The sequence below is a fragment of the Camponotus vicinus genome, unplaced genomic scaffold (genome assembly GCF_025532165.1).
Source record: "Camponotus vicinus isolate PSW18456_S1 unplaced genomic scaffold, iyCamVici1.0 SCAF_5, whole genome shotgun sequence".
Taxonomy (NCBI): Eukaryota; Metazoa; Arthropoda; class Insecta; order Hymenoptera; family Formicidae; genus Camponotus; species Camponotus vicinus.
The window spans coordinates 10,679,816-10,704,219 of record NW_028141977.1 but is presented as its reverse complement, the minus strand read 5'-3'; the positions used below and the strand labels follow the sequence as shown (position 1 = coordinate 10,704,219).

General features: G+C 31.0%; 1 protein-coding gene and 2 pseudogenes across 1 annotated transcript; 2 read left to right on the top strand and 1 right to left on the bottom strand.

Moving 5' to 3' along the window:
• The first annotated feature begins 3,450 nt into the window (after window positions 1–3,450).
• On the top strand, window positions 3,451–5,618 carry LOC145972393 (cytochrome P450 4c3-like; annotated as a pseudogene).
• A 389-nt stretch (window positions 5,619–6,007) lies between these two features.
• Window positions 6,008–10,026, bottom strand: LOC145972392 (cytochrome P450 4c3-like). The gene is made up of 3 exons (XM_083100953.1): window positions 9,913–10,026; window positions 6,637–6,793; window positions 6,008–6,342 (listed from the first exon to the last, which is right to left on the bottom strand). The coding sequence occupies exons 1-3, from the start codon at window positions 10,024–10,026 to the stop codon at window positions 6,008–6,010; spliced, it is 606 nt and encodes a 201-aa protein (XP_082957079.1).
• A 4,424-nt stretch (window positions 10,027–14,450) lies between these two features.
• Window positions 14,451–18,608, top strand: LOC145972391 (uncharacterized; annotated as a pseudogene).
• The last annotated feature ends 5,796 nt before the right edge of the window (window positions 18,609–24,404 follow it).

The following is a 24,404-nucleotide window of genomic DNA, read 5'->3' as shown; positions in this document are numbered from 1 at the left end:
AAAATATTAGTCCTTGAGAGTAATGCGTCAAACTGTATTTCTCACTAATCGTTCGTGCACCGGCAGCAGTGAGATTAAGAACACAACTGATTTCAACAAAAGTGTATTAATTACTCAAAAAGGTACATATATATTTATGTCATTAAATACTAAAAGTGCATAGTTTTAGAAAAAATTAGCTGCAGCTCTCAGTTTATGAATATTTACTTATGTCTGCAATGTGTGACGAATCGATTCTAATCTTTATTGTTGTTTTCAATTATACAAGTATGTAACTTCGTTTTTTAAAAATAACTTGACAATTATTTGACTTGAATTTCGTGAAATATTTTTCTTTTCATAGTGTCACATGGTTTTCTCTTTCTCTCCCTGTTTAGATGGACGAATATCCGTATAAATTAGTGGTTTTCCCAGAGGACAAGACTCAATTAATTAGTATCGAGATCGTTCCTTCACATTGGATCGTATGGAATGAAGTTGAAAAGATTCTGGAATGTTATTACATGTCAGGTTCACTGTTGAGTAAGAAAAGAAAAGACCTGCAGTCTTTGGTAAAACAAGGAGCACCACCAGACACTCAATGGCCAAAATACGAAGTAGAAATTAGAGGTAGAGCAAAATCCTACAAAGATGCTGAAATTGGACTAGAAAAGCTGGAAACCAAACAATATGCATATTCTACAGACGACGAAATTGCATGTCACGAATTGCATCAAAAGAAAATGCTGCAAGAAAAGAAGTTTTATCAAATGAAAAAGTCTTTGATTGATATACCAATTATTGAAGAATCTTTAAATTTCCACGTTGATCTAATAGAAAATGAAAAAGAAAATGCTATTGAGAATGTCGGTATTTACAAAAAAGGTAATTTTTTTTCGTTTTCTGTTTTTTGCATTGCTTTAAAAAAAAAAATTCCCAAATGTAGAATTGATTTTAGGACTTGATAAAAACTCGACTAAGAGTCTTTATGACGAAAAATATGAAAAGAAAAGGAAATGCCTGTCTCAACGGAGTGAAAAAAATAAAATGTCGATCCAACATTCTTTGCCCTTCGACGGTTCATGTAATTCTAATAATAGCAGTGATGAATCTATTAAATCTATAACTCAACACAAAATTAAAACAACTAGAAAAGGATCAAAGCATTCCTCCTCTCAAAAACTGCCTAATCATTCGTCGAAATCAAGAAGAGAGTCACGACGATCATCTTCTACCGAGCACTTATCGAGTCCAGATGAAAATGGGACTACAAATGGTAATAAAAGCTCACTAAAATTAAAAGAAAATAATCGACGTTCATTTATCTCAAAATCGCTCACATTTTCTTCTGAAGAAAGAAATCTCTCTGATAAGAACAGAGATACACATTTAGAACGATATCTCTCTTCACTATCTTTTTGTGATGTAACAGAATCTAAGCGGGAGAATGAAAAAAATGAAACAAACAAACCTAACGTCAAGAAACATTCATATTCGCCACTACACGATATAAATAAAAATGATATAAGTCATCCTTTTAACTCTTCACGTCATATATACAATTCTAAATTTTCTGATAGCCGTCAGCTATCGAATTCTTACCAAACAAATGACAAAGAAAGTGTAGATGGAAATTATTCTTCGTTCTCTAGAAAACAATATATGAAAAAACAGAACTTGAAAAATGTCCAATCTAGCATAAATTCAAGAAAATTTTCGTCACCAAGTTTGAGTTGTAATAAAACATTAACAGATTCAATGTCTTCATCAAGTTCATTACATTCGTATAGATCTCAAGGATATTCACCGAGAAGAAATGAAAGTAGAGACAATATTTCTAAAAAATCACATAAAATTGGCTTGCCCAGGAAAAATTCTCAAAACACCATTACATCACAATCGACAGGAAAGACAGATTCTCGCTCATTACAATCCTCACAAAAGAAGTCTTCCTTGTGTACAATTTATGAACATGAGATGGAGTTGAACAGAGTAATTTCATTAATTTTGTTCTTTATATATAAATCATTCAGAATTTATCGAGAATGAAAATTGAATTCTTAATTAATTATTTTTTAGGTTCATTAAAGGAAACTGTGTTAAAATGTTATGATTCTGTGTCCAAGCAAATATCTGATCTTAAAGGCCTCGTCGTTGATTGTAAAATTAAATTAAAAAATCTTCACTCTAAGATGGAAAATACTCCTTTCCAAGCAATGGAAGCATTAAATATAGTCGACGATGAAGATTCAGGACCTATTCAGTTACCTTGCGCAACAATGAACGATTTCGAAGAATTCAATGACTTGATTCGATTAAACACGGAATATCGCAATAAAATAGTGAGTAGTTGCTTATTCAGTTTAATCTCGAAATTATTGTATGAAATTAAAGCAATGAATTATATTTTTATTTCTTTTTATTTCAAGAAAATCAAGATTCTAAAGTCAGTAAATAAAAGACGATCTATGACTCGATGTCTGGGTGATATTATTCGACAATTTGTATCACCAAATGTAGGAAAATTATTAGTACCGGTGAAAGCAACACCTGGTAAAAAAGTTTTTAAAAATATGACAATTTATAATTTATTAGAAGGTATTTATTTTTTTCAATTTATAGAATTGTACATACTGACTTGATATATTTTATACGTTATTTTGTTATATATACTAGGAATTTATACCCATTCTTTCGGGTCTAATAATAAACCAATATCAACTCAATAGTTCATAAAAGCTGTGCAAGGTGTCCTACATAATGCCAAAGATTGGAATGGTGGTCGTAAGATCAAAGAAACAAATGAAAAAAGCGAAGAAGAAGAAACTGGCAGAGGAGAGCAATACTGATTTCCAAGAAAGCGAAGGAGATTAACAATGAACGTTGCCAAAATTTCAGTTAGAAAAAATTATTTTTTAATTTTATGTTTCAGTTGTCTTCCTGATGTTGAATTGATTATTATGATTATAATTAAGAAAAGTTTTTTTATCTTATAAAGAAATTATTTTATTTTTATTTGCATTTTTATTTTATAAAGAAATTATTTTATTTTTATTTGCAAGATACAATATACTTTATTATTAAATTTTTCTGTTCTTATAACAAAAATATGTTTTAAAAAATATAAAAAATAAGAATAATAATAATATTAATAATAATTAAATAATAATTAAAAATTTCTAAATTTAAAAAAAGTCTAAAAAAATGTTATTTAGATTTAAAAGTTTCCATTAATTTTTCATTGATTTATATTTAACAAGTCTAGAAAAATGTAATAAGCATTATCTAAAAAACAAATCATTTTTGTTACAATATTGTGAGAATTCTTTCATTTTTAGTGCAAAATACTATATAATAAGTATATCTATAACATTTTGTAAGGTTTAATAAGAAAAAATATTGAAAATAAATCATTTTACTCCTTAAGTTGACAACGTTAAGAATAAATATTTTTATTTAATTGCGGAGAAAATGCATAACTCCTGCAAGAAGTCCACGCTTACCCGACTCGGACCTGATCCCTATCCCGGTGAAGTCTTAGTCAGGTAAACCTGTTAAGTTTTTGATCGGGAAGCTGCGTGACGCTAAGATAAGGTCATCATTGGTTGAACATTATCATGTCCCGATGTTCAGGTCGGGTTTGCCCATTGCTTGCCCGATGTAAATCGAACGAAATTTCTACTCGAGTTATATGTTACTTTCAATATAAACTTATTGCAAAATCTGCAATAAGTTAGGGCTATGAACTAAATGCTCAAATAAATTCCAAAAACGAATATGTAGAAGGTATGGACAAGTAAGTGTCTTTTGCTTGAAATATGTTTACATAAATTTTTCCATCGATTTCTTTTCGTATTTCATACAACATACAATGTTGAAGTCATATAATGAAGTTACGTTAAAACAATTTTTAATTTTCAGAATTGCATCTATTGTACAAATGCGTTTCACAAACGTGTGGATATCAAATGATAAAATTTTCAAGTTAACCAAAGCAGGAAAGGAGCATGATCAAGCGCTCCGTATCATTCAAGACCTTGTTGACAAAGTAATGAAAATCCTAAGTTAAATAAATTTGAATGATTAGAGTTTTTATAGTCATTTCCTAGTGTGACAATTTCACGAGACTTCACGGAGCGAAGTTCAAACCAAAACTACGAATCGGGATGATTTAGTTAGCATAATATTGCGATTTTCATATTCAAATTTCATCGAACTAACCATTTTTTTATTATTATTGCAATTTTAATAAAATTTTGGAATGAAATCGAACACTAAATTTCGAAAATTAAATTACGGTTTCAATTTCAAATTCAGATAACACTATAATTGACAACACTATCTAAGAAAAAAAAGAATCTTTTTCTCTTTTTAGTGCAATTTGATATCAAGACTTTTCGGGCATAATTATAGAGATAAAAAGTTAAAAAATTAATATGTAATATTTTCGTTTTCGACGTATATATGAGATGTTTCATTTATAGGTAATCACGCAGAAAAAAATGGAATGGCAGCTGAAACATGATGGGGACTTCAACGAACCGCCGAATAAGAGACAGGCCCTACTGGACTTACTGCTCGATATATCTAAGAGCGGAACTGTACATCTTTCCGATGCGGATATTCGTGATGAGGTAAATACTTTTATGTTTGCCGGACATGACACGACGGCTACCAGCATATCCTGGACGCTTTACGCGTTGGGGCGACATCCCGAATATCAGGTATGTCCTATTGTATTATATTTTCAGAAGATTTATTTATAATTAATAGATACATGTACTTTTCTCTCATATTTTTAACATTAACTTAACATCTGCGTCCTCTCTTGCTTTCTCTTAGGAAAAGATCTTGGACGAATATTATAATCTATTAGGCACAACAGAAGTCACATTACATAATATCCACAAATTAACATGGCTGGACGCCTGTATTAAAGAGCAATGGAGAATATATCCAGTAACACCGCTCATAGCAAGACAGATTTACAAACCAATCAATTTAAGTAAGTATCTTTCAATTCTATTTTTCGGAAAATCGATATATCCCTCTTCACGAGATTTCCAACGAAATATTATTTACTTGATAATATTACTGCATTATTATTTCATATCTCTTAATGTTACATATCATAGATATATAACATTATTAATTGATATAAATAATAAACATTTATAGAATATATATTTGTTGAACAATTGTTAAGCAACAAATTTTAAGATGTATTTCCTAATATTACAAATGTAATTGAGAATTGTGTAATGTAAACGAGGACTTTTCTTTTATCTATGTTTTTATGTTTCTGGGGTAACGAAATTCCACCAGGTTCAACAGTTCTCATCAATTCTTATCTGCTGCATCGTGATCCTCGTCACTTTCCCGATCCGCATATTTATCGTCCGGAGCGTTTCTTGCCGGATAGCCCGAAAGTACCGCTATATACTTTCATCCCATTCAGCGCTGGCTCACGAAACTGCATCGGCTCGAGATTTGCCACATCGGTCATCAAAGTGGCTGTTTTATCCGTGCTAAAAGCTTTCCGCGTGGAGGCCTTCGATACAGAAGATCAATAGCGCTTCATATCGGAATTGGTACTTGTAAATGCGAACGGACTTCGCCTAAAAATAACACCACGCTAGATAAAAGTAAAACATTCTATTTTTAAAATATATATCCTATTTAGTCTATATATATATATATATATATATATATATATATATATATTCTATATATTTTTCTTGCTTTATAGAATACATATCCTATATATTAGAAAAGGAAATTATAGAAAAGGAGAGAGAAATAGACTTCTGTTACAAGATTAAAATTAACATAAAATGTTAGTGTTAATCTAGTAACAAAAGTCTATCTCTTTCTTCTTTTCTATAATTTCCTTTTCTAATATATAGGATATGTATTCTATCAAGCAAGAAAAATATATAGAATATATATATATATATATATATATATATATATATATATATAGACTAAATAGGATATATATTTTAAAAATAGAATGTTTTACTTTTATCTAGCGTGGTGTTATTTTTAGACGAAGTCCGTTCGCATTTACCAGTACCAATTCCGATATGAAGCGCAATTGATCTTCTGTATCGAAGGCCTCCACGCGGAAAGCTTTTAGCACGGATAAAACAGCCACTTTGATGACCGATATGGCAAATCTCGAGCCGATGCAGTTTCGTGAGCCAGCGCTGAAAGGGATGAAAGTATATAGCGGTACTTTCGGGCTATCCGGCAAGAAACGCTTTGGACGATAAATATGCGGATCGGAAAAGTGACGAGGATCACGATGCAGCAGATAGGAATTGATGAGAACTGTCGAACCAGGTGGAATTTGGTAATCTACTAGAATCATAATAATGTAGATAAGAGAAAAGTCCTCGTTTACATTACACAATTCTCAATTATATTTGTAATATTAGGAAATACATTTTAAAATATGTTGCTTAACAATTGTTCAACAAAAATATATTCTACAAATGTTTATATCAACTGATAATGTTATATATCTATGATATATAACATTAAGAGATATGAAATAATAATGCAGTAATATTATCAAGTAAATAATATTTTGTTGGAAATCTCGTGAAGAGGGATATATCGATTTTCCGAAAAATAGAATTGAAAGATATTTACTTAAATTGATTGGTTTGTAAATCTGTCTTGCTATGAGCGGTGCTACTGGATATATTCTCCATTGCTCTTTAATACAGGCGTCCAGCCATGTTAATTTGTGGATATTATGTAATGTGACTTCTGTTGTGCCTAATAGATTGTAATATTCGTCCAAGATCTATTCCTATGTCCTATTGTATTATATTTTCAGAAGATTTATTTAGAATTAATAGATACATGTACTTTTCTCTCATATTTTTAACATTAACTTAACATCTGCGTCCTCTCTTGCTTTCTCTTAGGAAAAGATCTTGGACGAATATTATAATCTATTAGGCACAACAGAAGTCACATTACACAATATCCACAAATTAACATGGCTGGACGCCTGTATTAAAGAGCAATGGAGAATATATCCAGTAACACCGCTCATAGCAAGACAGATTTACAAACCAATCAATTTAAGTAAATATCTTTCAATTCTATTTTTCGGAAAATCGATATATCCCTCTTCACGAGACTTCCAACAAAATATTATTTACTTGATAATATTACTGCATTATTAATTCATATCTCTTAATGTTATATATCATAGATATATAACATTATCAGTTGATATAAATAATAAACATTTATAGAATATATATTTGTTGAACAATTGTTAAGCAACAGATTTTAAGATGTATTTCCTAATATTACAAATGTAATTGAGAATTGTGTAATATAAACGAGGACTTTTCTTTTATCTATGTTTATATGTTTCTAGTGGGTAACGAAATTCCACCAGGTTCAACAGTTCTCATCAATTCTTATCTGCTGCATCGTGATCCTCGTCACTTTCCCGATCCGCATATTTATCGTCCGGAGCGTTTCTTGCCGGAATTACCGCTTTATACTTTCATCCCTTTCAGCGCTGGCTCACGAAACTGTATTGGCTCGAGATTTGCCACATCGGTCATCAAAGTGGCTGTTTTATCCGTGCTAAAAGCTTTCGCGTGGAGGCCTTCGATACAGAAGATCAATTGCGCTTCATATCGGAATTAGTACTTGTAAATGGTCGGGATCGAAGCGTTTCCTTACAGACTTTCGGAATATATTCGATATGTAATAAAAATTTGTTTTTCGCAGGGATAGTTATAAAAGTTTTAATAATAAATAATAATGTGATGTAGGCTGTGTTTATATAAGTTAATTAGATAAGGATAGGGGTGGATAAGCGTATGAGATAAAGAGTGAACGAGGAAGCGCAGTATGAATGAAGATAAGCAAATTGTAATCAAGTCCCGCTCTAAGTTGAAGTGAACAATAAAGTTTATATATATTTAAAAATCACCTTTTATAAATAAAGTAAATATATACCTGAATATAGACCTGATATAAATGATAACATGAGAAAAGTCAAAAAAACTCTCTCTATAATCTAAACCCTATAATCTATTTTAGAATTTATGAGGAATAAGAAATCGACGATACGAATTTTACTACAAATACCTGAACAAATGTCGCTAAAGAAAAAAAAGGATCAATAACGAAATCTAAAGGATTAATAACGAAACCTAAAGAATCTATAACGAAACCTAAAGACCTAAAAAAAACCTAAAAAAAAAACCCTATAAAAACCGATAAACCTAATCAATAACTGCAAGATAAATCTTACAAAAATTCGAAACCTTAGAAACTAACGACAAATAGAGACCCGAACAAATTTTGTTAAATCATAAAATTAATAGAATAAAAGGCTAAGGACCAGACGTTAGGTGTTGAGTACGTAAAAGCGATTTTATTGTGCTAAAAATAACATTTACAAAAAACTTTAACAAGGTACATGTTGGAAATAATAAATGATTAAAGGACAAACATTAACGTTTCGATTCAATTCGAATCCTTATCAATCGATCGCAAATATCCCAACAACGTGTACCTAGAAAATTGCGAGCTGCGACACACCGGTGAGACAAGCGTCAACCCTTCTGTAAAGTCGTCAATTGAGTCAGGTATTGCTCAATTCGGATGAGCAACCTCAGGGTCGTTAGCTTTCGTCAAAATTCCCTTTCACTCTGCGATCAAAATTAGAAAACGTGCGTCGCAAGATTGAGATCGAAATAGCGACCGACCAATAATCTCATCCAAGCTATTTATCGCATATGAACCCTTTCTCCTTGAGTAACCGCCGCCGATAGTCATTTCATTGTATCATTTATTACTATTTTGTACCGTAAGTTTAATCGTGCTTAATTGTCTAAACGATCTCACAAGCGTAATCGCACGATTTTCGGCTATCGATGAATTATGTTGTATCGGCCAGTTTCGAGACGCTGCCCCTACCAACACATGTAGAGGAGGTAGAGCACACAAAAGAAGAGTCAAGTCGACGCCGCCTTGCGCTCGGCTAGCATCAGGTAATAGAAGATATATCCGTTAGAGAAGCAGATTTCTTTCTTTTCCCGAGCTGACGTCACCAAGCACAGGATCGAGATGTCGAGAATTATATATCAATCTTATCAATTAGATCTCGCGTATACCTTTTCTCCTAGCTTAATTGTCACAAATAAAACATTAAAATTAATATTTAAATAAACTCTATAAATTCAATAAATTATATTTATTATACATGTAAAAGACATAATCAATTAAAGAAATAAAGAATGGAAAAAGCATAAATGATAGAAATCCTCTCTTCGCCAATACGTACGCCTTTCTTTCAAAAAAAATCACCTTATTAATTTAAAGAAAAATATTTATTGTTAAAATAAAAACTAAATTTATAAACAATATACACAATATATGTAACATAATACGCAATATATAACGTAAAAGTTAAATTATTATTACGTACAATATTTTAAACAAGTTATTCTAATAACTTTTTGCTAATAATAAATATATGTAATAAAATAAATAAATATATATATATATATATATATATATATATATATAATTTTTTTTTTGTAAATAAGCAACATTGTTAATATTAATGTAAATCGAGTTCCCCCTTTGTGATCTCCTTCTCCTTTCTCGGAGAACTCCATCTCTTGGGGAAAGGGCTCCGGGGAAGAACTGGGTTTCCCCAGTGTCCTTCGAGAGCCATCCCTTTGTCTTCTTAGACGGAGGGCTCCTGCCCTTCTCGACTACAGTCGAAGGGAGAGCCGTCCGCCTGCAGGTCACCGCACAAAAGGCGGCAAGGCTTCAGTGTCCATTTTAGAGGCCCCCATCAGGGTGACCTCACTGGACTCGTTAACTTCGAGTGCGCCCTTTTCCGGGAGGGGGACTGGCTCCTAACCGAGTCAGACACCCAACCTTCACCCGTGGACGCTGCTGAGGTGCCAGGCTTGGCAGTACCCTCCAAAGGGTCTGCCCCCACCTGCTCACCTTGGCTCCTAGCTCACAGAACCGATTTTGGCCCCAGGACATGGCTGCTCGGGCGCCCAGTTTCGCATGAACATTTGAGCATCCGACACGAACAACTAACTACGTTGCTTATTTACAAAAAAGAATAATTCATATTATGCAAAAATAATATATTTTTTTTTATTTTATTACATATATTTGTTATTAGCAAAAAGTTATTGGAATAATTTGTTTAAAATATTATATATAATTTAATTTTTATGTTATATATTGTGTATACTGTTTAGAATTTAGTTTTTAATTTAGTTAACATCAACTCATTTTTTTAAATTAATAAGATGGTTTTTTTGAGAGAAAGGCGTACACATTGTCTAAGAGTAGATTTCTATTATTTACGTTTCTTCCATTTTTTATTTTTTGACTTATATTTTGTATATGCATAATAAATATAATTAGAATTTATAGAATTTAAATATAGAATTTAAATATTAATTTCAATAATAATGTTTCAATTTTTTATATATTTAAATACTTATTTAAATATTAATTGGGAATAATTAAGCTAGGATAGGAGCACGCGAGATCTAATTAAAAAGATATATAATTTTGGGCTACGTTCCAAAAACGTACTCTCCGAGAAAAATTTTAATCGATAGCATTTGGTCAACCGGCGACAGAATCCATCCGTGGCAACGGCATCGTCGCATATCCTGTGTAGAAAGCATTCACACACTTTTCGGCCGTGGCAAGCCTCCAATATATTATATACAATAATTCATGAGATTTCGTTCTTCTGCTTGATGACGAATAGCTCGGGAAAAAAAGAGACGGCAAATATATCTGTGCTCTTCTACTACCTGAAACTAGCCGAGCGGACACGGCTCTTTCTTTCTGTAAAATACTTCCTCTACATATGTTGGTAGGGGGCAACGTTTCAAAACTGGCATTCTTTGATTGTATTGTGCCATTTATTTTATCGCTGTAAACTTCATGGACTTATTCGAATTGAACTCACGAGATTTTGAGATACAAGCATAGACGTAGAATACATAGACTTCGCGTTTGGCTAAAAAGTTGAACAAATTTTAGAAGGAGACAACATGCTTTCGTGATGTTAGTTTCTCTGTCTATCAATAACAAGAGTGGGGCAAAAATTTAATATGGTCACTGCATTTGACGTATGTCTTGATCGATTTCTTTCCCCCACCACGCGTCATTAGACAAAGAACAAACTACCATAAAAATGAGCTCTCTCTTTCTAAAATTTGACGTTTCTGAAACAAAGGAGAGAGTGGGAACTCGCGGTCTATATATTATACATCTATGGATACAAGTCAGTAATGAATTAATGATTCTATCAGTTGATTCCTATTTGCGAGATATTATAGATTATAGATTAAATTATCCAAAATTATACTGATTATTATTATATTAAAATTATTATCGCGGGTTAATTTTTTAGTACGACACCATAACACATTTTACGCTGTATTTCTGATAAATTGCAACACCGAGATCGAGTGCTAATTATTGATTTGAAATCTAATAAATTCTTAGCTGTCGAAGCTTTAATAAGCCTCGAACCGCGAGAAATTCCCGGACTTTTTCTCATGCTTTTTACAGCCGTGCGTCGATATCATTGTGCTCGCTCGAACACTGGCCCGCTGGCTACCGGATAATAAATCAATATTTTACTATCTCATTTCAATCTACAATAGGTATGTTTTTTATTCCTGCACTAGACTGAACTAGAACTGAACTTGCATTGAATCGTGCAAGCAAATAATTGAGAGTATTGGCAGGAATAAAAAACGCTCTAAGTGCAAGAAAAACATGGCGTCCAATACGATTCTGCCTATGGAATTACTAGATTCATCCGATGAAGATGAATGCATAAATATAATTACACCTTTAGAACCATTAATTGAAGAAAATGATAATGGTAAGAAATATTACTGTATGCAGATATTTGTTGTTAACATAAAATACGTAAAAAATAAATACGTAAATCTTAACCAGTTAATTAATTTGTTAGAACATAATAAATTACGAATTTTACATTAAGGTCATATTGTGACGGCAATAAGAATTAATTCTGTGCGCATCGAAAACATCAAATCTAAATATCCTGTTATTTATGGAAGTTTGTAATCACATTATTATTTGTATACATAATATTATTAGAAATATAAATAATGTGCAATAAATTAATTCGTATATATATTTTTACATCCAGCCGACTCCACGTATCCTTCCTTCCGCGAATCTATACCAATATAAAATATTTTTTATCTTGAGCCTAATAATCCGCAAATACCCGCTATGAGAAAATTCAGAAAATCTCTAACTAAACACTATAACCTATTTTGAAACTCACGAGAGATAGGAAATCGACGATACAAATTTTATTACAAACATCTGAACAAATATCGCTAAAAAAGAAAAAAAGAATCAATAACGAGACCTAAACTATCAAGAAACCGACAAACCGACAAACCTAATAGACCTTTTATCTTCCTTTGCAAAGTTGAAGCAATACAACCTCTGCTTAGTAGCAGTGTGCACATTGATAAAAGTTTGGAATATGAATACTTGAAGCCATGGCTTGGTACCGGCCTAGTGACCAGTACTGGTAAGTGATTAAGGATTCATTAAGGTCATATTGTGACGGCAATAATTCTGTGCGCATCGAAAACATCAAATCTAAATATTCTGTTATTTATGGAAGTTTGTAATCACATTATTATTTGTATACATAATATTATTAGAAATATAAATAATGTGCAATAAATTAATTCGTATATATATTTTTACATCCAGCCGACTCCACGTATCCTTCCTTCCGCGAATCTATACCAATATAAAATATTTTTTATCTCGAGCCTAATAATCCGCAAATACCCGTTATGAGAAAATTCGGAAAATATAACTATACTCTATAATCTATTTTGAAGATTATGAGAGATAGGAAATCGATGATACAAATTTCATTACAAACACCTGAACAAATATCGCTAAAAAAGAAAAAAAAATCAATAACGAGACCTAAACGATCAAGAAACCGACAAACCGACAAACCTAATAGACCTTTTATCTTCCTTTACAAAGTTGAAGCAATACAACCTCTGCTTAGTAGCAGTGTGCACATTGATAAAAGTTTAGAATATGCATACTTGAAGCCATGGCTTGGTACCGGCCTAGTGACCAGCACTGGTAAGTGATTAACGATTCGTTAAGGTCATATTGCGACGACGAATATTTTTTTGTCGGATATCACAAACGATATCATGCACGATGTGTTTTTAAGATATCTTCTTCTATTTAAATTTCAATAGACACTTTTGAATTTTGCTAATATATCGCACGTATGTTCTTGCACAATCGTATTTTTTAATATGTAATAATATATATTATGTTGAATATCATTGAAATGTAAAATAAACTAAAATTATATTCTCTTTTCAGGTGAAACATGGCAGTTCCGCAGGAAATTGCTGACACCGACGTTCCACAGCGGTCTTCTCGCAACATATTTTAAGATTACAAAAGAAGAGACAAATGTTTTAATTTCTTGTCTCGAAAAAGAAAGTAACAAATGGTTCGACGTGGTACCCTATTTAAAACGCGCCGCTTTTGATTTGTTATTTAAAAGAGAAAAAATCATTGTAATCTCCCGTCGAGCATAAAAATAAAAATAGCGACAGCCCTTATTCTGTTTGACTGATAACCTCCGGACTTGTGTAATACCCGCGAAAAAACACACACACTCTCATTACACTTGATACAGCGCTATTAATTATTAAAAAAAAAGATTATATCATCATCTTTTTATGTTTAACTTAATCAATCATTTTTATGAATAAATTAAAATTTTTGTGATTAATTTTTTCTATTGATTCATTACCCTGCTGTCATTCCTAGTTGTTAAGGATCGCACTTGATTCCGCCCCAAGTAAAAGGGATTAAATTCCCTTATCGAAAAAGAGACCATTGAACGAACGTTCGAAACAGAGTAGGGACTCAAAGAGAGTTGTTTTACCTGTTTTCGGGCTTTAAAGTTTGTTCGACCCGAGTCATTCCACCTCCTACTGTGCGACTTCGGGAAAATATCATTACATCCTTTCTTCGACCCATTCTTTTTCGGACCATAACAATATCTTGATTCACATTTATCAAATCAAATCATGTATCTTTTTATTGTTGAATATTCCGTGTAATCAAATGCAATTAAATATTATGTAAACCGAATATCGCCTCTTCACATGGCGATCTCCCGACGGCCACACAAAAAACCAAATAGACTAATTCTCATTAAAAGAAGATGGAAAACTGCAATAAAGGATGTTACCCTGAAAAACCTACCCTGGAATGGATTGCGGAAGCGACCACAACGCTTTAATAGCAGAATTAAGTAAACTGAAAAAAACCTACGAATAATTAACAGATGGGAACTGGGAACTAACGATACATATGATGATAGGGCCTCCATGGCTAAAATCACGCAAGAACACATACAAAACTCGACTGCGAATCAGCTTTGGTGCAACATAAAAACCATAATTGAAAAAGCAGCCGTAAGTCTGGAACCAAAGAAAACAGGTCCAAGGAAATCATGGATATCCCACTCTACATGGATAATCATTAATGAACGCCAAAGGATTAAGGCGAATGGAATAAATGATAGCCACACATTGTAGAGATACAGGCAGATCACAGAGGAAATTAACAGAGCCCTGGTTAGGAACAAAAATGCATATATTGCATCGATTTGCCAAGAGATAGAAGCTCATAAGAATCAAAACGAACCTACAGATTTGTTTCGGAAAATAAAATTCCTAGCAAGAAACTTCAACACTAGACACCTGCCAATTAAGGACGACACAGGAAGAGTACTCACCTTAAGGAATGAAATCCTAGATAGATAGCCAATACTACGAACAGACTAATTGAGTCTGTTGCGACATTTCACCGGCGATACATCATTCGCAATTCTTCGATTGAATTTTCGGCGATACGTGCCTTCTCTTATTTGTGACGCCTTTTCTGTATAATTCATTGCATCTCTTGTCTATCTCGGCTTTTTTTGCTTTGGGGCATATTAATATTTCAAAGTTAAGAAGTACATGCATTTGCATTTTTGTGACTGGGCAGCCTATTTGAACTTTCTTTGCTTGGATTTTTCCAACAGACTACAACGATTGTTTTTTATCGCCTTTTTTCCGCACGGCTCCGATCTGCGTTTTGGAGCACAAGTGAGTAGCATGCGGCCCCTCAAGCCATGCCGTTATATATTATTCAATTGCGAAGCGTAATTCATTTTGTACATTTATGTCTGACCTCTACACCAATTTTTAACTTTGTGCGACAGAGATTCGATGATTCTATATTTGACATTGTGCTGATTATGTTTTTGTATACTGTGTTTTCTACGGTTGGCATTGAAAAGGATCCAGAGAAGATCGAAATGTTTGCATTTCTTCTGTATTGAATTTTAAATTAAGCGCCTATATGTTCTTTCTTTTTTGACAAAATTATATGTTTATTTTATTATACAATAATTAATCTATATTTGAATTTTGCGTCGTTTTTCAACACCAGTGGTTTTTATTTGTCTTTTGATTAGTGTTATTTTAAGCTATTGATGTTGCAATGTTGAATAAAATTTGCGTTTGAATCAAATTTAGGATGGGCCAAAGAAATAAGCGGAATCAGGATCTATCTTAAAGATTATCCGAATCAAGTGTTTTTTCAATGTTACTAACCCGTGCTCTTCGAAGATATTTAAATATCTACAAAGTTTTACGCAGATTGAAATCTTTTTGACCTTATATTGTTTGAACAATAGTTCAAACTTGTGCTCATAAACTCATAAACAAACTCGTCTCCTAAAAAATATAAATTAAATACTACTGTTTTCGAAAGTAATGAGATTATATCAAAAGAGATATGATAAAGTTCTCTTTTTTTATAAATTATAAAATAGAGAATTTAAAATGAAAAATTTTATATTGTATTTCTATTCTAGAAGTTGTATAAAATAATAAAAGATTCTGCGTGCGGACAGGAAATACTTGACAATTATGAAAAAAATAAATTTATCAGAAAAATACAGAAAACTTCTAGTAAAAATTGTTGTGCAAAATTTATTAGAATATAAGAAAAAAATAAATAGACAAATTCATTTTTGGGAAAAATGTAAATATGCAGAAGCAGTTATTGAACTCTTCCCAAATTTAAAAAATTCTGAAGGTGATGTTGGCTATGTAAATTTTTATATTTCAATTGTCATTATATTAATTTCTTATATATATATATTTTAAGACTATTACATCCCTGTATTTTATAAAATTTATATGACATTTGTATATCTAAAAAAAAGCACTATAAACACAATTGAGCCATAAAAAAAATTTTTAACTTTCTAGTCATATATATTTTACTTGTTCTTTTATCACTTTATAGACTGCATCCATATTACTTCCAAATTTAATTTAAAAATATTTATGATATAAAATTATATTGAAATCTTTCTCTATTTTTTTGTCAGTATCACCTATAAATATCATCTATAAATATATATTTCGGGATTCCATTATTATATACATGTAAAATATTAAAAAAAACAATTGACAACATTTTTTTGCAGAAATCTTAGACATTTACAATGTTCCTTCTATTTATCAACAGTATTAGAAAAAAATAATAACTAATAAAAATAATAAAAAAATAATAACTTAATTTTGCTTACATATGTTACAAATGGAAAGCTATTTTTAATTTCTGTAAACTGACTAACATGAGTGCTATTAGAAATATACAAATATCTGTGTATATGTCAAAGAGAGCATTTTATACTTCTGTATAGCATAATCTATGTTGCATAATTGTTTACTAACATAATTTCATAATTTAGGAACAATTTTATAATCCTAAAACTGGGACTGGATATATTGCTTCACGTTTATCAAACGTACAACGAAAAGGAAGCATCTCAAAAGTGTGGATAATCAATAAAAAGAAAATATTGATAATAATATAATTACTGAGCATGTTGATGAATCAGACATCATTAAAGATTCAATAAATTTTATGAAACATGCAACATTAGAACAGAAAGATCAGATTATAGAAAAAACTAAAGAAACTTTTAAAGTTCGTCGATATTTATATCTAAATGAGCATTTTCTTAACGTATTTCCAAGATTTTTAGATATGCCTGAACTGGTAAACATCATTACTTAATTACAAAGATACTACTTAATTATAATTATAATTATCTTGCGCGTTTTTAACTCAAAAGCTAAACTTTACAATGTAATGCTTAATTACTAGTTTTTTCCACGTAATTTATTTTATTTTATTTTCACGTAATTTATTATCATAATAAAATTCCCCATATTTTACATAATTATTTCATATTATAACTATATTCTAGCCAGGTTGGAGTGTATAAAATTTGTTTAATTTACAAATAGCAATATTTTATAGAAAAATTTTTTCTGCGTATTCTTTTTATTCTTAAAGTTACAAGATTTTTAATAAAAATTTTTTTATATAGATTGATGTAGAATTTAATCTACTTTTCCCTGAAACTGATCAAGATAGATTTTGTAAAATATATTCAGAATATGTTAATGCCATTTTGTCAGTTTTTGAAACTGAAAAAAATAAAATTTTTCTTGGTATGTTTATTTCTTTATATTGAAATTACATATGTTAATGTTGTTAATCATTTTTAACATGTTTTAACATTTTATGTTTAAGACTGGAATCGTACTACCAACTCATTTATTGCCCTAGCACTATTACTACCACCAACAGCAAGAGGAAAAGAATTAGCTACAAGAGATAAAACGAATAATATAATTAGAAAATTGATTGCTTTTGTACAGGTAAAGATTAAAATTATTTTCTTTAGTTTTATTTACAATAATCATAATATAATATTAATAATTATTTTATTATACAGAATGGAACACCATTGCGTTCAAATTAAAACGTTAATCAACCAAGAATTATTGTTGTTGGTCCTAATAAAGTAGCACCCGAACAATATTTTCTTGAAGTGGACAAGAAATTTATTTTATTACCAACGAACGACATTATTAAATCAATTGATTACCTTTTCAAGGCTCACTACGCTTTTCATGTGGAATTTGAGAACGATCTTAAAAATTTTAGGGTTTTTCTACAACATTATTTTTACACAATTCCAAGTAAATGTACGAGCAAACTGATTGAAGTACACACGAAACTTGAGGTTACAAAAACAAATTATCGTCAAATTAAAGGTACTATCCAAATAATTATATTAAATAAAAAAAATATTAAAATATTGAAAGTTGACATTCATGCAAATGTTTATGAACGCATTGTAATAACAAACAGTTATTGATATTATCATTTTGTTACAATTATTTTTGTTAGTAAAAACGTGAATATTAAAAGAAATATATATATATATATATATATATATATATATATATATATATACATACATATTTATCATTTTTTTGTTTATTCAAAAAAATAAGATTATAATATAATAATATAGTAATTATAAATTTCATATTTTTCTTTTGTACGCTTTTCCCTACGTAATTGTAATTAAAAATGTCTTTTCAGTGTTACTTATGCAAGTATAAAACTTTACAGATTAAAGATATAAGCCATCACTTACGTAATGTACATATGTTGTTCGAGAGCTCTAATCTTATTTTAAAATGTACAGGTCATACAGCAGGATTGTCCTGCTGTTTTCAGAACATATTATGGCTTTACAAAGCACTTGAAAAAATGTATTCTCCAAAAAGAAAATATACTTTCCAGTAACGATTGTGAAAAAACAAGCGATAAAAATGTTGAGATTTTTGAAGAGATTAATATTAATGATAATTGTAATTCGATTGAAAATGAAATTGTAACATCAGATAAGTCAGATACTGAGAAAAAGCAACTAATGCAAGAAAATATATCCAATTACGTAATATACTTATATTCTCTAGGTTTGCCTGATTTTGTTATAACAAATATTTTAGAAACAACATCAAACTTAATTTTTCCACTCATTGACGATATTATATCACTTTCACATTTAGATGAACGTCAAAATCTTGCTCTCAACTTTAGATATGCATTTGAAAATCACATGACTATATATAAACGAAATAAAAATTTGCCAAAAAATTTTGTGCTGCCTATTCAGAAAGCTCATAGTATCAAAATGAAAAAAAAAATACGATAGTACAGCGCAATGCTATAGACAAGTTCCAGTTACACGTACTTTTACGTATATACCTTTATTAGAAACTCTTCAATTTGTATTAAATAATGAAGCTGTTCAACAATTCTTTACAAATAATATTTTTGAAAATAATAATGCTTATACAGTTTATAAAATTAATCCTTTTTTTCCAATAAATAAGAATGCAATTCAGATTCAACTTTATTTCGATGAATTTGAAGTATGTAGTCCTTTAGGAAGCAAAGCTGGAATTCATAAAATCGGAGCGTTTTATTTTACAATTAATAACTTTCCTATTCATATTAATGCAATGTTACAAAATATTTTTTTAGTAGCTTTAAGTTATAATATTAATATCAAAGAATTTGGCTTGAATCCTGTATTAGAAGTAATTGTAAATGATATTAAAATTCTAGAAGAGCAAGGAATATTTATTGAGTCTTTGAACATTTATGTGAAAGGTACATTAATATCTTTATCTTGTGATAATTTAGCTAAAGCTATGTTGCTTGGCATTAATGAATCTTTAACTTAATTATAGTGTTTTGGAAAGCTCTCGAGATAAGTTACAAGAATATGTAATAAAAAATTGGGGTTTCTGTTTACAGAATTCAAGGTGACTTTACGTGACCTTGACAACACTCTTCAAGGTCATACTGATATCGCTATGTAATGCGTTACTTGAAACCTTACAACTTTTGTCTGAAATATTTTTGTCTGCCGCGCTCAGTTTTTGAGATATTCGGCCGATACGGGTGGTCTGCGACACCCTGTATATATATACAGGGTGTCCGATTCCTGAGTCACCAAACGAAAAGTAGTAGTAGATTGGGTCCAACTGAGAAGAAAAGTCCTTTACCATTTTGCAAAATTCGCAATAATTATTAAAAAATAAGCAAAAATGTCTCGGTACATGAGAAGCGATAAACCGCTTGTAGTGTGTGATTATTAAGTGATCAAACGAAAAGTGGTGATAGATTGGGTCAAACTGAAAAGAAAATTCCTCTACCATACCAAGCGCATGAAAAGCGATCTGTCTACCGCTTCTTATACTCTGAGACATTTTTGCCTATAACTTAATAATTATTGCGAATTTTGCAAAATGGTAGAGGACTTGTCTTTCCAGTTTGACCCAATCTACCACCACTTTTTGTTTGGTCACTCAGGAATCGGACACTGCGAGCGATCTACCGCTTCTCATGCGCCGAAACATTTTTGCTTATTTCTTAATAATTATTGCGAATTTTGCAAAATAGTAGAGAACTTTTCTTCTCAATTTGATCCAATCTACCACTACTTTTCGTTTGGTCACTCAGGAATCGGACACCCTGTATATATATATATATATATATATATAAAATATCAAACGCGCCATGTTGATTACTGCATTAAGGGTGCCGTCACATGCGGCGTAACTTGCGTAAGCGTAACTTGCGTATTCTAGAAACTTTTAATTGAAGTTACGTCATTTTGAAAGTTGGCTTTCACATGGAGCGTATTGTGCGGAATGCGTAACAAATACAACCAATTGTAGATTAGATTTTCCGTTGTACACTTTAATGGAAATGCTAAAAAGATTTGCGATTGGTCTTCGTAACCTACGCGTCTCGAAAAATACGCATCATGGGGAACCGATGCTCTGCATACAAGTATGTGTGAAGCGGAATGTGTGCAATATTTATAAAGTTAAAAAGATTGAAGTATATATTTACTTCAATCTTTTTAACTTTAAAACAGTACATGTATTCTTGAGGCTATGTTAAGGACGATCGGTGATACCAGTAGACCCACTATTCAAAAAAATATTAATTAAATCTATTAATTTTGTTTTAATCATAATTATGTTATAATAATTTAGTTAAAATTAAAATTTAAAGTTAAAATTTGAATATTAGTATTTACATATTTAGAAAGTAATTCAGAGGTTTTAACCCACAGAAAAGTATAATAATGGATCCTAACTTAATATTAATAATTATTTGGAAACGATGGCAAAAGTGGAAGAAGATTTCGTTATTCATATTTTATTAAAACTTTTTGATGTCTCTACAACCTACACTATCTTATGTCTTGAACAACACTGAACGATACGCTTACTAATACACATACATCAGCGTTTCTTCCGCCAAAAATTGGATTCGGCGTAACGATAATAGCGTAAAGAACGTAAAATAACTAGGCGGAAGCTGATACTTAAATGAAACAATAGGTGCTTTCCAATTGTTTAACACATATGTGCACAAATGTGCACAGGAAAGGACAAAGTGTAGCGATGTGCACGATTCAATTGGAACAAAATGTGTATCATAGTATCTAAAGTCACTAGGTATACAAAGTACCGCAATCCATAAGACTCAATGTATAAGGATTTGGAGCCAAAATGACGCCAAAAAGTACAAGTGCACACTTTTGTTACGTATGTATGTACACTTTAAGTGCAATTTTCTAACCTGTATGTGAAATCTGAGAAGCATTCGTGACTAGGTTGTTGCGTAAAAAGCTATAAAAATCAAAGCGAAAAAGGTTTTCGTTTATTTCGCATCCCAAAAAGCGAAAATAACAACAAAAAATGCAAAAAATGGCTGAAATTAATTGCCAAAATTATCATTAAGGGGTCATGTAAATATATAATTTGAATGAACCGCTTATTGGAGCCAAAATGGCGAATGATTGCGGTACTTTGTATATCTAGTGACTTTAATAGTATCTATACTGTGTTCATGCCTTGGAATTTTTTAGTCTATGGTGGAGAGTGATAGAAACTGTTTTTGATAACAATAACACATGCATGTTATGTCAATATGTAGAAATGGAAGACAAAAAATAAATATTGCTTTATTCATTAAATATATTTAAATTCTATTTGGTCCATATTCTGAGTCTTCTTTTATCGAATAAAAGTATTTCTAAAAGTGATTTGTTGCCAATCAGAGGATTTAAGTCACTTTTAGGAGCACTTTTATCGATAAAAGAAAACTCGGAACATGGGCCTTTAACAAAAATTCATTATACAAGATAATTTGAATTACTTATTACCTTAATGATACTTTTAATATTAATAATTAGGAATTTTTGGCTTAAATAAATAAATAAATAATTTATTTAGATAGTTTTAATATTTTCGCAATCCATGTTACATTTATTTGTTAAATAAAAGAAAATATTAAAAATAAATCTATTACTTCTTGGAATTCCGTAAAGAGCATATATGCATATTTACAGTTGTGTCACGTATGCTATATGCGCCCATATGCACTTTATGGAAATCGGTCAATGCCTGTAATTTGTAACTATTATTTGTCACTAGAAAACACAAGCTTACACATCCGACTAGTAGCCCTCGAGCTGAGTAGGCATGTGTAATGTTGTGTCAACAATTATGGCAATTGGAACGCACTGGGTGCTTTCCATTTAGCGACACAAATCGACACAAGTGTCATTCTATCTTTGTTTGTGTTATTCACTGAAAAAAGATAGAATAATGCTTGTGTCGACTTGTGTCGCTAAATGGAAAGCACCCACTTTGTGTCACTGTGTGCACGAAAGTGTCTAGGGATATTGTAATTGGAAAGCACCCGATGTGATTGGTCGGCGCAAGTTACGCTTACGCAAGTTAGGGTGCAGTCCCACGTAGAAGAAAAAGCGGAACGGAAAAGCGGAACGGAAAAGAAGTATAGTGGGGGTAACTAATCAGAACGTTTCTCCAAAAGACATCATACCTAGCGTTTTCGTATTTATGTACATACCTAGCATATCTAGTCTTTCTTATTCATAAATAAAATTTATAAATTTATTTTTATATAAAATAATGTCATCGGTAAATTTTTTTATTATAATATAAAATATGTGTGTGTGTGTGTTTTATTTTCAGATATATATATTAAATTTTGTAACAATTTATTACACTTAACATTAAATTAGGTGAATATATTATTCTGAATAAAATATTTGTTACAATATAAAATGTAATTTTATCATTGTTTCATATAAATAGTTTAGTTTAATTTTATATTTTCACAAAATATAAAAACATAACAAAATTACACTAAAATAATATATTTCTCTTGTTAAATTTATATTATTATAAAGTTCTTTATTCCATTCCGCTTTTATATGACTGGTTCCCCATGGAATATATTTTACGCAAAAACGGAAAAAATTCTAACCTAAAATTTACAATAATTCTGAATTAGCTTTGTTTTTTCGTAAATTATATTCCATTGGAATTTTCCATTTATTATAAAAAGATATTTTTTTACAAAATTGATTATTTTTGTTAACTATAATTCATAAAAAATAATTTTTTACTCTTACTTATTTCCGCTTTTTCCGGTACATGGGGAACTCGGTTATTTAAAATCGGAACAGATATGTCTTTTGGAGAAACGTTCTGATTGGTTACCCCCACTATACTTCTTTTCCGTTCCGCTTTTCCGTTCCGCTTTTTCTTTTACGTGAGACTGCACCCTTAAGCGTCGTCTACAATGAGATTTTAAGGAGACTTAAGGCGTAAGACTTAAGAAATTGACCAATCACAGTCAAGTATTAAGAGAATACTCGACTGTGATTGGTCAATTTCTTAAATCTTACGCCTTAAGTCTCTTTAAAATCTCATTGTAGACGACGCATTACGCCGCATATGACGGCACCCTTAAGGGTCGGCTAAAGGCACGGTGGAGACCTCCCGCGGAGAGTCGGGAACTACCAATTCGTAATAACATTATTTTAGCCAAAATACAAAGAGAATCGTATTAAAATTATGATATTTATAATCAGTAGAATCATTTCTAGCTCGCCACAGAGCCATTTTTTGAAAAAAAGATTTTAAAAAATTTTCAAGTTGCATGCAGAACTATGCAACTACTCGCAGGTCAGGTGCAGTTAGGTATCGTTCGTGTATTTTATTTATTATAAATTTTTAAGAGCCAAAATGCAAAATCCGACTCTGTGGCGAGCTAGATAATTCTATAAAGAATATTTAAAAAAAAAATTCATGGAAAAATCTTATTTCTTCGAGGAGAAAAAATGTTATTACGAATATTACTAGATTTATCTAAGAAACAGCTTATGGGGAAATTTCCGTGATAACATACTGGCGGCACAGTATAGGAAAGAATAGTAGGCTCACTCTGTCAAAAAGCGTACTAATCATAGACATATAACAATAGACTGCACGTTCCGTGAGAGGAGCTGAAGC

Excerpts from the sequence above, each read along its gene's own strand:
- LOC145972392 (XM_083100953.1), bottom strand. The coding sequence starts at position 10,026 with ATGTCCTGGGGCCAAAATCGGTTCTGTGAGCTAGGAGCCAAGGTGAGC. Across the intron at positions 6,794-9,912 it reads AGCAGCGTCCACGGGTGAAG|ATCTTGGACGAATATTACAA; the intron begins GTTGGGTGTCTG and ends ACATAGGAATAG. Across the intron at positions 6,343-6,636 it reads TTACAAACCAATCAATTTAA|TAGATTACCAAATTCCACCT; the intron begins GTAAATATCTTT and ends TTATGATTCTAG.